The 16933-nt window shown below is 31.2% G+C and overlaps 2 protein-coding genes across 2 annotated transcripts; both read right to left on the minus strand.

The window, feature by feature from the left end:
- Positions 1 to 163: 163 nt before the first annotated feature.
- On the minus strand, positions 164 to 6699 carry LOC108338482 (ABC transporter B family member 13). The gene is made up of 10 exons (XM_017575384.2): positions 6177 to 6699; positions 6024 to 6078; positions 5739 to 5914; positions 5444 to 5644; positions 4974 to 5233; positions 4586 to 4899; positions 3759 to 3982; positions 2847 to 3633; positions 2507 to 2748; positions 164 to 2110 (listed from the first exon to the last, which is right to left on the minus strand). The coding sequence occupies exons 1-10, from the start codon at positions 6432 to 6434 to the stop codon at positions 887 to 889; spliced, it is 3741 nt and encodes a 1246-aa protein (XP_017430873.1). The 5' UTR covers positions 6435 to 6699; the 3' UTR covers positions 164 to 886.
- Positions 6700 to 9944: 3245 nt separating this feature from the next.
- On the minus strand, positions 9945 to 10484 carry LOC108337031 (uncharacterized). Its single transcript, XM_017573469.1, has one exon. It carries the CDS (start codon positions 10482 to 10484, stop codon positions 9945 to 9947), a length of 540 nt encoding a protein of 179 aa, XP_017428958.1.
- Between the last annotated feature and the right edge of the window lie 6449 nt (positions 10485 to 16933).

Consider the following 16933-nt stretch of genomic DNA (forward strand, 5'->3'; position numbering starts at 1 on the left):
GAAAGTAGAAACTACTCTAATTTGTTTTTATATAGGTTTTTTAGGCTACTATTCATTAAAGAAAGTTTGCCTTAATTTTTGAGATACAAAAGTTTAAATAAGGCTGGCTCAAATGCTACCTTATCACTGCAGAAAAGATGCTTTAGTTCAGGGAACACTGAAATGAAAAACCAAAACACTGATAACTTTCTCGATTGGATAGGTGCATAAATGGGTAAATGATAACGAACCAAACTAATTTTTTTAAAGGCGTACACCATTGGTAGTAATAATTCACGGCTGGCCTTGCTAATAAGAAGCCAGTGTACAGACTCATGGTTCTAAATGGCTCAAGGGTCTTTTTCTTAATCCATTTTAGTACTCTGGACTTTTCTTCACTCAATAAGCCAAGCTAGCATATTTAATATGCGGGAAATGATAAGCAAATTCTATATAATTGGCACTTGGTGGGTGGCAGTGTCAGCAACAGTTTCCCATACCCTCGTGTCAAGGGTGTTCCCGCAAACATCTGCACTGAATTGGATAAAAGGTTGGCACGTAGCCCTTTCGTTGATGTTGACGTGCATAAATTAAGAAGGTAAAACCATGAAGCTATATTTAGTAAAACAGAAGGATCCATGCATGTATCCACCACTGTTATAAGATTTATTTTGGTCAAATTCAGAAAGAATTGCAAAAGTGGTATCACTCTACAACAAGACATCCAATCATAGACTTTGAATTTTTCGAAGCGCTCGTGTGTATATATAAACATAAAAACAATTATCGTATGAAAACAAGGAAAAAATCATTCAGGCATGCTCTTAAAATAAACTAGGCCTTGCCTCAATTCAAGTTGTAAATTGCAAGTACCCTTTTACTTGGGAAATTGCAAATGAACAATTCATCAATGGTTTTCTTGGTCTCGCGATTCATGCTGTAGACTAACCAATTGCTTATAGATGCTTCGAGGTTTGGCCATCAGCCTCTCATGGCTTCCCATTTCGGCAACGCTGCCATTCTGCAGCACTACAATGCTGTCAGCGTCACGAACAGTTGATAGCCTGTGAGCTACCAAAATTGTTGTTCTACCTTCCATTAGTTTATCTAGAGCCTCTTGGACCAGCCTCTCTGATACTGTGTCTAGAGCACTTGTGGCTTCATCCAGCAAAAGAATGGATGGATCTTTCAAAATAGCTCTAGCAATTGCAACCCTTTGTTTTTGTCCCCCTGACAACTGCACCCCTCTCTCACCTACCTCAGTTTGATACCCTTCTTGCATCCTGCTGATGAATTCATGAGCATTTGCTGCTTTGGCTGCCTTCATTACCTCTATTTCTGATGCCTCCTCTTTTCCATACTTGATGTTTTCATAAACTGTGGTTGAGAACAAAGCAGGTTCTTGCTGAACCAATCCTATTCGCAGCCTTAAGGATCTCAGGTTTAGGCTTTTGACATCACATTCATCTATAAGGACTGATCCAGAATCAGGGTCATAAAACCTCATTACCAATGAAATCACTGTGCTTTTCCCTGAACCACTTTGACCCACTACTGCCAGACTCTTGCCTGCTGAGACTCTGAGATTCAAGTTCTGAAATATGGTGATGTCAGGTCTCATAGGGTACTTGAAGCTTACGTTTCTAAACTCTATCTCTCCTTTGACAACAGTTACAATCTTTGAGTTGGGATCATCTGGGGTGATGGATGTTCTCCTTTGGAGGATGCCAAAAACCGATCCCAGTGCCTGTGATCCCTTCACAATGTCTGGGGTAAGAGCTAGTGTTTCTGCTATTGCCAGAGAAGTGATGATTAAGACCATGAAGGACTTCATGATGTCTCCAAAATTTGACTCTTTCTTCTTGATTAAAACTGATGCATACCAAAGGCCAAGTGCATAGGAACAGAAAGCCAATAGCTGGGTTATGCCATAGCCAAAACCTGATATGTGGCCCCGTAGAAGAGCTTGTTTGTTAGGCTTGTTCAGTTCAGATGCAAACTGGATTGAAATTCGATCTTCGGCGCCAAAAGCAGCAACAGTTCGTATGTTGGCAATAGCTTCACGAGCCAAGGAAGTTGCTTTAGAGTAAGCCTGGCTGTAATCTCCTCCAAACCCCTTCAGAAATAATTGCTGCAAAAATAATTTCAACTTAGCTATTCTTCTGCTAAAGAAGGAAAATATTTTTTTGACACTAAATGCACCACTTGACAACTCAATTTTAGAACCACAACCATTGGCTATTATAATATTGAGGAGAAGGTTCACTGAAAAAACACAATATCAATGAGATCTCCATCCAATTACATAAGGGATTGACACTATTCTCTACCCAAAACCTTAAGACAATGGATTAATGAGTCTTTCACCTCTACATAGTGCTCTGCTTTCTCATTTCTATCCAATGTATAACTTGGACTCACACTTGGATTCCCAATATTATGTTCATTAAAAAGTTAACTTTTGTATTTGTAAAGAAGAAAAAATGCTTTTTTGACAATGAATGAGAAGTGGCGTTATGAAGCTAACCTCAGTGATAGAAGCTCCTATGAGAAGGGGAAGGCAGGCTACAACCACTGCTGTTAGTTTCCAACTCAATGTGAAGCCAATAACAAAAGCTGTGACAGTGAGAGCTACATTTTGCACAATGGTTGAGAGTCTGTCAGCCAGAGCACTTCTCACTAGTGTTGCATCAGCAGCTAGCATGGCTGAGAGTGAGCCAGTGTTGTTCTCATCCTTATCAAACCATGCAACTTCATTGTTGAGAATAGCTGCAAATGGGTCCAAAGACGAAATTAAAGTTTCTCGTTTCAGAAAAGTTAATGCATGTGATTATTATAACAGCAAAGCTTTTGCAGCCATGGAGTACCTGAGAACATTAACAAACGTACACGGGCAGTGAGATGTTCTCCCATCAATGTATAAAAGTAGTGAAGCAATAGATAAACAGGTATAGTAATAAGAGCAACTCCAAGAAATATTAAAGCGACACGATCTACTTCTTGCTTGATTTTAGAACTCTGAGGAGAATAAAATGCAGTCAAAATGTGAGTGATTCCTAGTGCAAAGAGAGGGGCTTCCATGCCAGCCAGTATTGCACCTACCGACCCAAGTATTGCATAGGGCCATTCTGGAGCATTCAGTTTCAGTAAATCCAAAATTGTTGGAGCTGAGGTTGTCTTTGATGGCAAGTGTTGTTCACTTGATTGCATTTCTCCTGTCGTGTCCAACATCAGCTGCTCCTCTAAGGTCATGTTCTCTGAAGGTTCTCTAAAACTAGAATTTCTTGAACTTTCAGAGCGAGATATTGATCTAGAGTTTGAGAGGTTTTGTGATGCCTGCAAACTCACCAGATTCACATACTCTCCATTGTTGGACATCAATTCCAAATGAGTTCCACTTTCGACCACCTGGCCGTTCTTCAACACAATAATTGTATCTACATCGCGTATGGTGGACAATCTATGAGCAACAACTATTGTTGTTCTGTTTGACATTATTTTTTCTAATGCCTGTTGGACAATCAGCTCTGACTCAGAATCTAGAGCGCTTGTGGCCTCGTCTAGAAGCAATACTTTTGGGTTTCTGATCACTGCTCTTGCAATGGCAATTCTTTGCTTTTGCCCCCCTGAAAGTTGGGTGCCACCCTCTCCAACCTGAATATAAAACATAGTGTCACTATAACTTTTCTATGTTAAGTAGAACAAAGATATAATGAAGCTGTTGAAGATAATTCACACATTTCTACAGGTCAAAGAACTTATGGTATTGCAAAACTAACCTGAGTTTGATAACCATCAGGCAATCCTTGAATAAAAGAATGAGCATTTGCAGCCATGGAAGCTTGTATGACTTTATCCATGTCTGCACCTTCTTTTCCAAACAAAATATTTCCAGCTATTGTTGTTGCAAACAGTGCTGGTTCTTGACTGACTAAGCCCATCTGTTCTCTCAACCATTTCAATTGGAGATTCTTTAGCTCATATCCATCCAACAGGATCTTACCTAGTGAAAATTAATGCATTAACCTCTCCTCCTAAGTATTGAACTGTTCATTGACAAAAAGAAAAAGTGGATGTACTAACTGACTAAATAAGAAAAATGATTATTTGACACACATACATTTTTTACATTCATTTCACATTACATTTTCTTACTTTTTACTTTCTTTTTTCTTGAAAAAGAATAGCGGTACCTTAACTGGCCAATGTGACAAAAACACTCATTTGACATGTCTAAGTGTCATTAAATTTTAAAATTGTGCACTGTGATGGTCTAGAAATTCAACAAAGATAGACTGCACACCTTGTCAAATGAATGTTAAAAACCAAAACTGTGTCAAAGTATTATTATTGTTTGAAAAAATAAAAAAGTTTATACTTTTATAATCATTTTATCCTTGTATTGTATGTCAAACGAATGTAAAAGTATGTTATGGTACTATTCACTGAATAAAAATGTGGGGTATGTTTGGCATAGGTTAATTTTGTCCCTACATTTTCTTCTCTCTACCTTGGTGTATCACTCTCCTACTTGTTCCAACTTGCCATAAAGGGCCATGGAAATTTCAAATGCAACCAACTCTTAAATGGTAATATTAATGATTACCTGAAGTGGGGTCATAGAACCGTTGAATAAGTGAAACAATCGTGCTCTTTCCGGAACCACTGGGACCAACAACTGCTATAGTCTTGCCAGCACTCACTGAGAAGCTCAATTTTTCAAAGATCATATTGGTTCTTGAGGGGTACGAAAAACAGACCTCACGAAATTCAATTTCCCCAGCAACCAGTGGCACGACAGTGCCATCATCCAACCTCTTAGAATTGCTTGAAGCGGACGCAATCATGTTCATGATGTTGGCTGCAGCAGCACGCCCTTTTGCAATGGAACCAAGATTTGGAGCAGCTTGACCAAGAGCACTTCAAAGGAGGAAAAGTTATGAGTTATCATACGATATGATCATAATCATAATAGCAGTTTCTGATGTACTTACAATCCACTAAAGATGACATTGATTATTGTTGTGAACGCTTTTCCTCCATTTGTCTTGTGATGCCTCACGAGTATGCTAGAATACCATAGAAGCAATGCCCAAGCACAAAATAACAAGCCATACGTGAAGCCTACTCCAACTCCTTTTGCCAGACCACCCTTTTTGCCCAGTTTCAGAGCATTATCAAGAGACTTTGAGTATGAACCGATTGCTTTCTCTTCTCCTACAAATGAGTAAACAGTACGCACTTGAGAAATCACCTGATCCACCCAAACATTGGGAAAGAAAGAGATATGTTATGCAAGGCATAGTTAAGGATAAAACACCAATTTAACTGTTGAAATAACCGATGAAAAATGACTTTTAGACTCATAAATTTTTTACATTCGTTTGACATTATCTTTCTTATCTTTTACTCTGTTTTTTCTACAAAACTTTACATTTTTTTATGACCAGGTTTATTTATTTACCTCTTCTGCAACCTTCCCAGCCTCAGCATAAGCTGCTTCACCCTTTTCTGATAAAGTAGACATGATTATTGTATAAGCTCCCCCAGCTAGAGCTATCAATGGAACCACAGCCAAGGTGAGTAGTGTGAGCTGCCACACTGAGGTAAATCCAATGGCAAATCCAACGATGAATTGAGAAAGGTAACGAATGGCGTGGCCTGTCTGCATTCAGCACAATGAACAACAGCATTTCACCATAAAGAACCACTCTCAACAATCTTAAAACAACATAGTTTCTTTGAACCATGTCACACACCTTGTCACCAATAGCATCTTGTACCAGTATTGCATCACTTGAGATGTGGAAAATGATATTAGCATCCCTTGCTTCGTTGTCGAAGAAATTAATATCCTTCTTTAGCACTGCCTGCAAATATTTCAAACGCAAACGTGCAGTTTGCCTCTCCCCTGTTTGCATCCAGAACGCTACACCTGAAAAATAGTAGTAAAAAGTGATTATTGAGGAACACCCAGAAGAACCATCCCTCGTTAGAAGCATTGCTTAGAAAGAAAGAAATGAAGTTGAAGTTATAAGACGTACCCATCCAAGCAGATACCAGAACAACTCCACCAAGGTAGAGCAAATACAAAGCATGCTGCAATGAAGAAAAAAGCCATCACATATATACACAAACACGATAGAATCTCATGCACGTAAGAAAATACAATAGTCCAGAAGATGGTGATACAGCACCTCAGAAACTCTTGAGGACAATTTGTGAGGATTGTTAGAAAGATGTCCCAAAGAGTCGATCATGCGACCAAACAAAATGAAGAAAACAGGAAGAGCAGCACCATGGAGACAAGAACCGACACTTCCGAGGAACATTAAGACACAGTCAGTTGAATCTGCTGTGGCAAACAAGCCAAAAAACGACACAGTCTCAGTTTTGGTCTGTTGGTCGGTTTTAGATGGCAGGACTTGTTGGGGAGGTAGTTCCAGTTCAGCCATTGTGTTTTTTGTTTGAATGTTGAAGATGAAGATAGAAAAAATAAAGAAAAAAGAGTGTAGTGTGTTATATGTTAAAGATAAGTTAGTATAAAGAGTAAAAGAGAGTGCCCCGTGAGGTACGGTTGGCGTAGCAGAGTCTATTCCCGCCAATAAATATAAAGTAGTTAAGGTTAACTATGCCAACGAACTCTTCGGTTCCATAACTATATTATTGGAAAAATATTATTAAGCCAACAACCTCTGTGCCGATTTTGTGGTTCTAAGAGCACTATGTTTGATCATGTTACCTGTCACTCCATGAGCCCATGCTTTTCTTTACAATGAGGTTCATAACTTCACTTCATTATGGTTGCTAATGGCCATCCATTTCGATGTTTTTAATCCAAAGTAGTAGGTGGAACTCTCCAACAAATAAGCTTAAAGAGATTCACATTGGGATGTTGGAAATGTTAGAATACAATTAAAACTCTTTCTGGTATAAAATAAAAGTTAATCTTAGAGGTACTTTTTTACTGCCTAGCTCATATGATACATTGAATACTATATAAATTTTACCTTGTGAATATTTTTAATAAAGTGTGTTGTTGACTTTTTTCTCTAACTAGCTCAAACTTTGTTGGTCACGTCACGTAGGTTTTGACTTCAGAATGCTCGTTTACTGCATTCACATCTAGTTGCCAAACTTTAATGCTACATGCCTTTGAAGCTATGTTAAACCCCTCTTACTTCTATATATGAATGAATCTTTAGGTTTTGTATACATAAAAGTTTATATGTTGAGACAATCACTTGAATAAAGATTATTTCTATCTGAATTTCCATTAGAAGATATATTGCATTAAAAAAATAGAAGAAATGATGCATTTATTGGAAATACACACGTACACAAAGTTTTATGGTGTAGTCTTTTTATTTATTTATTTATTTATTTATGTGTTTGCTAATGTACAAAATACCTCAGATTTCATAAAGAAGCGATACCACAAACTTTGTTAACTTTGAGGAAACTTGTCATTTATTTTGTTTTTTATAAAAATTTTGATATTCAATTTATAATAATTCAAATCTACATTATTTAAATTCATTTAAATAGATTTTCTTAAATTCAAATATATAGTTTTAATTTTAAATCCAATCCATTTAATTATATTTAAATTTTAAAAAATAGATTTTAAAAATTTAAATCTCAATTCAATTAATTCTATTTTGAATTTTGAAAATCCAAATCTCAGTCTAGTTAATTAGATTTAGATTGAATAATTTTTAAAATTTCAAAAATTCAATATCAAGTGTGCCTAAAATTCTTAATTTAGAGTGTAGAGTCGACTCTAGTTGTTTTTAACTAAAGATCAATCTTAGTCTTCTCCGTTGGAAAGTCGACCTAAGTCATCTTCGATCAAAACTCAATCGAGAAGGCCTCGACAAAAGTTTGGTCAAGTCAACCCAATTAAAAATCAACTAAGAAGGTCTTGGAAAAAAAATTGGCCAAATCGACCTTAGTCGATAATCGGTTGAGTCGACCCGACTGAAATTCGATTGAGCGAGTCCAGTAAAAATTTGGTGAAGTTGAACCTGGTCAAAATTCAGCCGAGTCAGTCCCAGTCCAAATTCAACAGAGTCGATCCCAACTAAAATTCGATAGAGTCAACTTAGACTGAAACTTGGTCACATTGGTCCCAATCAAAATTTTGTTGAGTCTGCTCCAATTGAAATTCGATTCAAAATTTGGTTGAGTCAACCTCAATCGAAATTAAACCAAGTTGGCCCAGACCGAAATTCAATCTAATCAATCTTGATCAAAATTTGGCCAAGTCGAGTCCAACTGAAATTTTGGCTAAGTCGACCCTAGTTGAAATTAAAAATTCAACCTAGTCAATTTCAGACGAAATTCAATCGAGTTAATCTCAAGCGAAATTAGATTAAGTTAATCTTGATTGCAATTCGAATAATTTAAAAGAATGTTAAAATAATAGTACAGAACATAATAATTAATTAATTATTATCTATGAGTAAATTAGAAACATGATGAACAGCTCTATAGTACAACTTCTTAAATTTTTTTTAAGGGATCTACAAGTTATAATAAGAAAAGAGACTATTAAAAATCATGATTAAATATAATTTAGTTCTTAAATTTTGACATTAAATTTATATTTGTCTTATTATAAACTTTGATATATTGTATTTCCAAATTTTAAAAAAAATATAATCATTTTAATCCGTATAACTTTTTATAAGTGTTAAATGTTGTTTAAGATTTGCATGTAAGTTATTTACACAATTTATTATGTTCTAATTTAAATATCAATCTAGAATACCATTTAACATAATTGAATAAATATTATATTGTTAAAAAAATTATATCTATTTATTTTCAATTGAAAATAAAAAATGTATAAACTCATAAACAGTTTTTGTTAGTTTATGAGTCCTTTTTTGTTACTTCCATTAAAATTAAATTATAAACGAAACATTATTGCGAAGAAAAAATAACTTAAATACTACAAAGATAAAGTTTGTTAAAAATAAGTTAATTAACAACTTAAGAATTGTTTTCTACATTAGAGATTGTCATAATTTCGGATTTCATATCAATTAATTAGATCTCAACAGGTTGAAATATGACATTATATATTTTGATAAATTAATTACATATATATGACTAGTATTTTAATTTATGTATTCATATGATAAATATGTCTTTATATGTAATTAATTCATAATAGATAAACATTTAAAATTTCTGAACTATACTATAACTAGTGTTTCAATCCTACACAACAAGTACAGGTCAAATTAACTCTGTAAATTTCATGGTTATAATTAGTTATCATATTTATGTTAGTTAAATGTATACATATATTTAATTATTTTGATAATTATAGATCAATCAAATCAGAAACAAAACTTAAGTATTCAACAAGGTCCATAGAAATTCACCCAATACAAAAAGATGCCTGTAAATAGACCGTTAAAATATATGGGTGATTTTTTTTTTCATGGTGTAAAAATTTAAACATTTTGTTCTTTAACTTCTCGTTTTAATATTTATATTGAAAATTTTCACATTTTTAGTTTCCATAAAAATATTTGTTTACATATATAGAGGGTAGTCTCTTTTATTAGTTTTCTAGCAATATAAATCCGGTATATAAAATATAAGAAAAACATAAAAATATAAAATCTATTTATATAGAAAAATATATAAACCACATTTTCAGTAACATGAAATATATAACAAGTGGAATTATGAATTAAACTAATTAATTTATCTATCTAATAGTAAAATCACAACTTCATAAACATTCATTCGACATAAGAATACTTACCATATATAATTGATTAACGTAACAAGTTAAAAAGAAACTCACTTCGTTGGTGTGTCCCAAATTAAAAAACATTCATGGTTCACACAAACAAAACAAGTAAACACCATTGATAACAAGAACAAGGTAAAACAACTTCATCGTAGATATCGTAGGTTAATTAATCATTACCATACGCTAATCTTTAATCTGTCTCTGCATTGCAACTAAGCTTTGATCTTCTTCTCACACAAAACTTTGGCACCGGCAAACTGCTTGGTGGCGGTGACAAATTGAACACCCAACTGGAAAAATCCACGTTTTCGGTGCCATAGCCAAAACCTTTCCCTGCCATAGCCGTTGACCTAAACGACGGCGTGTAAGCCACAGGAGTTGTACGAAGCTCCATCGTGGGTTTCTTCTTGAGTTCGTCTCTCATGGTTTGCTTTGGTTTTCTGTTGGAAATTTCTCTGCTTCTGTTTTTTCCACTGTTCACAACACTTGCAGAAACTGTGGGTAAAGGAAGCAGTGGCGGTTGCTGCTTTGGGTGATGATAGTAAAAGGAAGAAGACAGATCAAATGGGTAAGGAGGAAGATTCATGAGACCTGCATAGGTTCCAACATTGTAACAAGGATTTGACATGAACTTGTTTCTAAGGTTGTTCTTCTGGATTTTCATTCTGTTTTGGTTGTTTGGAGCAATAACTCTTTGTTCATCTTGGTGAGGTTTCAAAACACCATTCATTTTGTTGCCACAACCACACAAGGTATGTTTTCTATAAACCTAATTTTATACAAGAGCAATGCGATCGTTCGTTCATTCAGAAAACAAATAAATTCAGAAAAAAAAAATGTTTTTTGCTAAAAACACTTTTCTTTAATTTATAAAATCTTGACAGTATCATAAAAAAATAGATTGAAATAGAATAAGATGAAGTGTAAAAGACGATGATTATATTTGATCTTAAGAAAATAAGATGATTATTTTCTATATATGCATGCAATGGATCTACGTTCTTATAGGATCTATTTTTTGGGTCAATGTTCTTTTCGCATATATTGCATATTTTATTTAATGTTTTGGAATGTTTAAAAGGAAGTCACCGTTTCCTGCGGTCGGTTACCGGAAAAGAATAGTGTAGGACGGTGACCGCCGGATTATCGACTGCCGTTGGATTGTCTCCTTAGAAATAGCCGTTCAGAGGAGTATGACCGTTGATCGATTTCTTGTACTTGATCAAATTAATAACTTCTTTGCTACAGTGTAGTTTGTCTTATGTGAAAAAATTGTAGGATTAATTATCACACACAGTGGGAATATAAAAAAAAAATATATCATCGATTAATGAAATAAATAAATAATATGATTATCATAAAGTCAACAAGTATATGTATTATGTTATATACGGCATGTAATAATAGATTAGTAGTGTGATTTTTTTCTTTAAATTAATATAATAACGCATATGATTAATAGTACCAGATAACCACTTTTAAACATGTTTTTAAAGTTGAAAAACATATCTTTTTAAAAAGTAATTAGTTATACTTTTTTCTAAGTTAGGGATCTACGCTAGACATTCATAAATGGAAGTTTTAAATTAAATTTAAAAAAAAAAACTGAATAATGTATTAAGAAAAAACCTGCAAACACATTGTTTGAAATATTTTTCGAACTTTTATAAGATAATATCATATCTTATAAGGTTTGCTCTCACTTCAAAGTACAAATATAATAACTACTACGTGCATTAATTTATTTACTTGTAAATTAAAAGAGGTATAAGATGAGAATTAGGATAATAATACCTTTTTAAAATTATATTATTATTTTATTTTATTTTTTTAATAGTTTATTTTTTTAATAGTTTATTCTTTTGAATTTATCATGAAGTAGAAAAAAAAAGCAGATAAAATAATTTATAATTATAACTGTTTTTATTTAGCTATTGTTTTAAATTATCGTTCTATTAACAAAATTTAGAATTCATTTTTTTTTAATTTCCAATATGTAATAATATAGTTTATTTATAAGTTGTTATTATGTATTAGGTATGATTTTGAAAAGAGTAAGTGGTAGACATGATGAATGGCGTGGCCCAATGGATAGCCGGCAAAGGCACCGTCCTAACTCACAGCCATGTGACGATAAATAGTATAATTAATAATGCGTGGTTACTTATGTGCATAATTTGATTTTTCTAATTTTTAACATTATTATGGATATATATTTTACGTCTTGTAATTTTCCACCACGAATTCTTTTAATTTTTTATTTTAAATTTAAATACATTTTTTTTCTATGTAAACTTTTGCTCTAAAAATTTCCTCTTTCTCTATTTTTTTATGGCATCGCATTCGGTTATTTTATTTTTGTAAAAATAAAACTAATTACAAAGACTTACATCAAAACATTTGAAAATTAAGTGAAAAAATTATGGATCAAAAATTAAAATTGATCGAAAACGGATAACTAAATCAATAAAAAGAATAAATCTTTCCATGCTTATTCATAATTATGTTGTATATACACTATTATTTATTATTGGTTTACTCTCTCTTTTTTATCATCAAAGATATTTTTCTTTTATTGTATATTCTAAGGTAACAATAAAGTAGCATTCAGTTCTTGGAAATGTTAATGTGTTGAAATTAGAAAAATCTAAACAAACCTTTAAAATTGTTTTGCTCTTTTATTTTCATTCTTAGTGTTAATGATCCGTTATTATTTTAATTCTTTAAGACGAGTATTTAAGTTGTAAGTTTTTTTAAAATTGTAAACCAGTGCGTGATAAATTACACTTTCAAAGACATGCTGAAAATTTTCGTAATTTAAAATATTAACATGATAGTATTATATTGGGAATAAAATAGTAAATTAGACCTGAATTAAACTGATGATTTTAAACTAATGCGATACAAAATAATACCATAATTATATTTTTGAGTTCAATGGTTGAAATGATTTGCACGTGGTCCTTTTCATTATTGTAGTAGTTGGACCACGTGCTTCAAGGATCTCCACACTTCAAAATTTTGATCATAACAAATACTTCTCCTCATGTTTGGATTAGGATTTTAAATTTTAAAAATTTGAAATGTATTATATATATATTTTTTAACTTTCAACCATATTTGTACAAAATAATTAAAATATTGTATGGTTTAACTTTCTATTTTAAATAAAATAATTTATTTTCTTTCTTAAAATTAAACTTCGTTAGAAATAATTTTTTACGGTTATATGTCTCAACTTCTAAAATTCTTCACATAATGAAATACCACTCAAATATAAAGTTTTTTTTTCCTCTCATAAATGTGTTGAGACGCAACTGATTACTAAATATATAGGAATAAATAACTATACAGTAATAAATAACTATACAGTAATAAAGATGAGTGGGACTAGATGGTCTACTATGGTAATTAAATTTGTATAGGATGATAAATTTCACAAATACTATTTATCAATTATTAATATTAAGAGTGACAAAACGGGTCAATCTAGCTCGTTTAAGCCTTTGACTCGTCAAAAATGGATCATATTATACTAGCATGTCACTTAATAACAATTGACTTCTATTGAACTGTTGGGCTAGCCAAGCTGTCAGGCGGACTACTGGACTGATGTCAGATTATTGGACTGATACTGGGTTGTCAAGTTGTATTTGAATAATTTATCACTTATTTGAATATAGCATCTCTACTTGCATTTGAATTTCCCATTAAATATCAAAACATGTCCATACATTAAATAATTTATCACTTATTTGAATATAACATCATTGTTGTGTTGGCATGCTGGGCGAGTTCCTTATATTAGGTTAATTTTTAATGTTTTCGATTGTTAAGATGGATGAGGACGAATTTCGTACATTTAGTTTTTAATGATGTCGAATTATCGGACTCAACCGAACAAAACAAATTGTAGCAAGCTATCAGATTGAAGAGGTTGTCCCAATCCTTTTTGTCACTCCTAATTAATTAAGATTGATTAAACAATCATATTTTATTTATCTAAATAAAATTATTTTCTCAATTCTAAATCTAAATAAAGTAGAAGTTTATGAAAAATATTTAATTATACATATTCTATTTTATGAGAAGAATACCATAATTTGATTATTTGAAAAAATATAGCCAAACCATGAGTTAGCATTATCTCGACGAATCATTCCTCTTTTTGCATTCTTGTATCCATACAATTTTTTTTTTAAATTTCAATTTAAAATTTGTAATGTGTTTCTTTGTCAATTAAAGACCTTATAAAAACAAATTAAATGTTTTTTTTATCAATAACTATATGTTAAACGATTAACTTAAAACACTAATGAGAATGTTTGATTATGTTGCAACCCAAAATAAACAAAATCCTAAATTCATGAAATAATAAAGCATAAGACATTAATAATAACGAAATTTAAATCATAAAAATAAAAAAATAACCTAATAACAAAGGGAAAACAGATAAAATTCCTCAAAGATGAGAAAGTGTGGAAGTGAGTAAAAGCATAAATTAGAAGAAAATGATGTAAAAACTTAGATTAAGAGAAAAAGGTGTAAACAAGGGTTAGAAGAAGAATGAGATAAGAAGGTAAACAAGAAAATACATTTGAAAATTTATTTTTTCCTTAGTATATTTAGAATATTCGAAATTCTATTATCTTGATTATCAAAAGTTTATTATAAAAAACTAATTTTTAATTTTTTTTATTTAAAAGTAACTTATTACTTAATTTAAAAAAAAACTTAAATAAATACATTACTCTATTAGATCTAACGATGATAAATTGGATCAGGATTCACAATCGTTAGCCTGTCAAAATTTGGTGAGTTAAATTATAGATTTTAATATGTTAATCTGCTTTAATCTATTTCATCTATTCTATCAAACTAAGATTACAAAGGCGAAACAAAATAGATTAGTCCGCTAACTATTTTTTAAAATTCTAAAATTTAAATAAAAAATATTTTAAAATGTTATATTTGTTATATTATATTACTCTACACTGTAATTTAAATCATTAAGAATTATAAATTAAAATCTAATTATAATAATATAATTTAACATAAAAATTGTAATAATTATTTTAGTTTATTTAATTAAAGATATTAATTGGTTTAGAAAACTGGCATGGAAGAGAAATCTCAATTAGAACACATTTACAATGAAAATCACAAAGTGAATTTGAACATACTCACTATCCAAATCCTAATGTGAAACCTGAAAATTAGAGCGTGTGTACTGTTTTGAAGGTTCTTATCTCGCAAACAAACACAGAACACAAATCCAAGTACAACGTACCACACAGAAACTGTGACGTAATGATCATGTCCAATCTTTTTTGTTCGTGAAAACATGGATTTGTACTTATGTATCCAAAAAATACACAAACAAACATCGATTTTAGCAAAAAATTTCAGTTGTGTACCCTTTACAACTAATAAAACCGTTTTGTCTAAAAAAAGTAAAGAATAACACAAATAAAAATTCTAAGATTTTGATTTTGAATGAGCGAGCTCGGTCAGACCAATAGGTCATTAGACAGACTGATTGGTATGGATTAATACCGTTTATTACAGAAGATTAATCTTAAAAGTCACTCTATTCGTATTTAGATTATAATTAAGTTAATATTAATTAAAAATTTATTCTAAAACTTATAAATAGATTTGAAATAAGAAAGTAGGTTATTTACATCTACCATTGCATTAAATACTAATCTTCGATGTTAAATTAATTTTAGTATTAAAGTAGTTTCTACAAATATCTTTAAATTTAAATAAACAATTCAACTTAATACTTAAATTTCTGAAAAACATTTAAACTTTGAATAATAAAATACAGCTTAAATCATTGACTTTAATTTTATACGAACAAATGATGTTGTGATATCTAATAGTTTTGTTAAGAGTTAAAGTCGATGATATTTCATATTCATTTTTCTCTTTTAATTTTTTTTGAGATAACTTTCAAAAATAAACTCGTGATAGAAATTCTAGAAAAATCTAATTTTAAATGTAGAATTTGCATTTTAAGATGAATATTCTGAAATGGAAAAAACAAATACTAAAACCTTTTAAAGGTTGTAAAAAGTTGGACCCATTATCTTTGCTTATGGTTGGCATTAAAACTGACAAGGACAGTAATGACCAATGAGGAAACTTTCACATTTCATGTTATGATTGGTCAAGACATTTGTAAAATAAACTTACAAATATGCATTTAACTTTTAGTTTTATAAAGTATTATTATTATTATTTTCTTTCTTCTTTTTTTTCTATAAAGTATTCAATATTTAAGACTTTACTTTATCCTCTAACAAAAACAAAAGTTAAATAGAAAGTTTGGTCAATGTTTGAATTTGAGATTTAGGAAATTGTCATAATAATGTTAAATATGGGCCCAACTGTTGCCTCAGTAATTTGTGGGCCATGAAATTCTGCTGAATGAACACAAATAGGTTGAATAATTCATCAATATTTGAGGACATACTTCAGTTTAAGTTAGACTTAAAATAAACACGTAAATATATATTGAACCAGTTTGAAGAGTTTTATAAAAACACTTAAATATATATTAAATCAGTCTGAAAAATATAATATCAAATAAAAAACTCGAGAAGTGAATAAATTAACTTTTAATAGTTTGAGTATATATTTATTCACAATTATTGTTTAGGATGTGAAATAAGTTCAATTATTTATTATTATATAAGTTGTTGGGGGTTCAATTAGATTATTTCACTTCAAATTTAAAATAAAATGCAATTCTATAATTAAAAGACACCTTTTATGTTTCTAAAATATTGAAAACGTCTATTTGTATTAAACGGTTACTTTTTGGAATATTGATTAACGGGGTAAGAAGATAACGTGAAAGATTACTTTTATCAGTTTCTGAAATATCGAAAAGCCAAACAAAATACAAAGCGATGTGGGACCTGACTTTATTGTACCACTTTAAGGCATTTGTTTCTGTTTCTGATGAACACGGTTCACTGTTGGATCATTATTATCATCCAAGTTAACATCTACGCTGTTGAAAACTTGGTAGTATTTGAAAAGATCTGAAGGAATAGACTTACCGACACTCTGTGCCATCTAACGCGGTTACAAGTTTCTTTATCAACAACTGTTGTGTGGAACAAGTGGGAGTTGAACAAGGTCTTTATTAGCCACTAGTTTCAATCC

Source organism: Vigna angularis, chromosome 7 (genome assembly GCF_016808095.1).
Source record: "Vigna angularis cultivar LongXiaoDou No.4 chromosome 7, ASM1680809v1, whole genome shotgun sequence".
In the NCBI taxonomy this organism is placed as follows: Eukaryota; Viridiplantae; Streptophyta; class Magnoliopsida; order Fabales; family Fabaceae; genus Vigna; species Vigna angularis.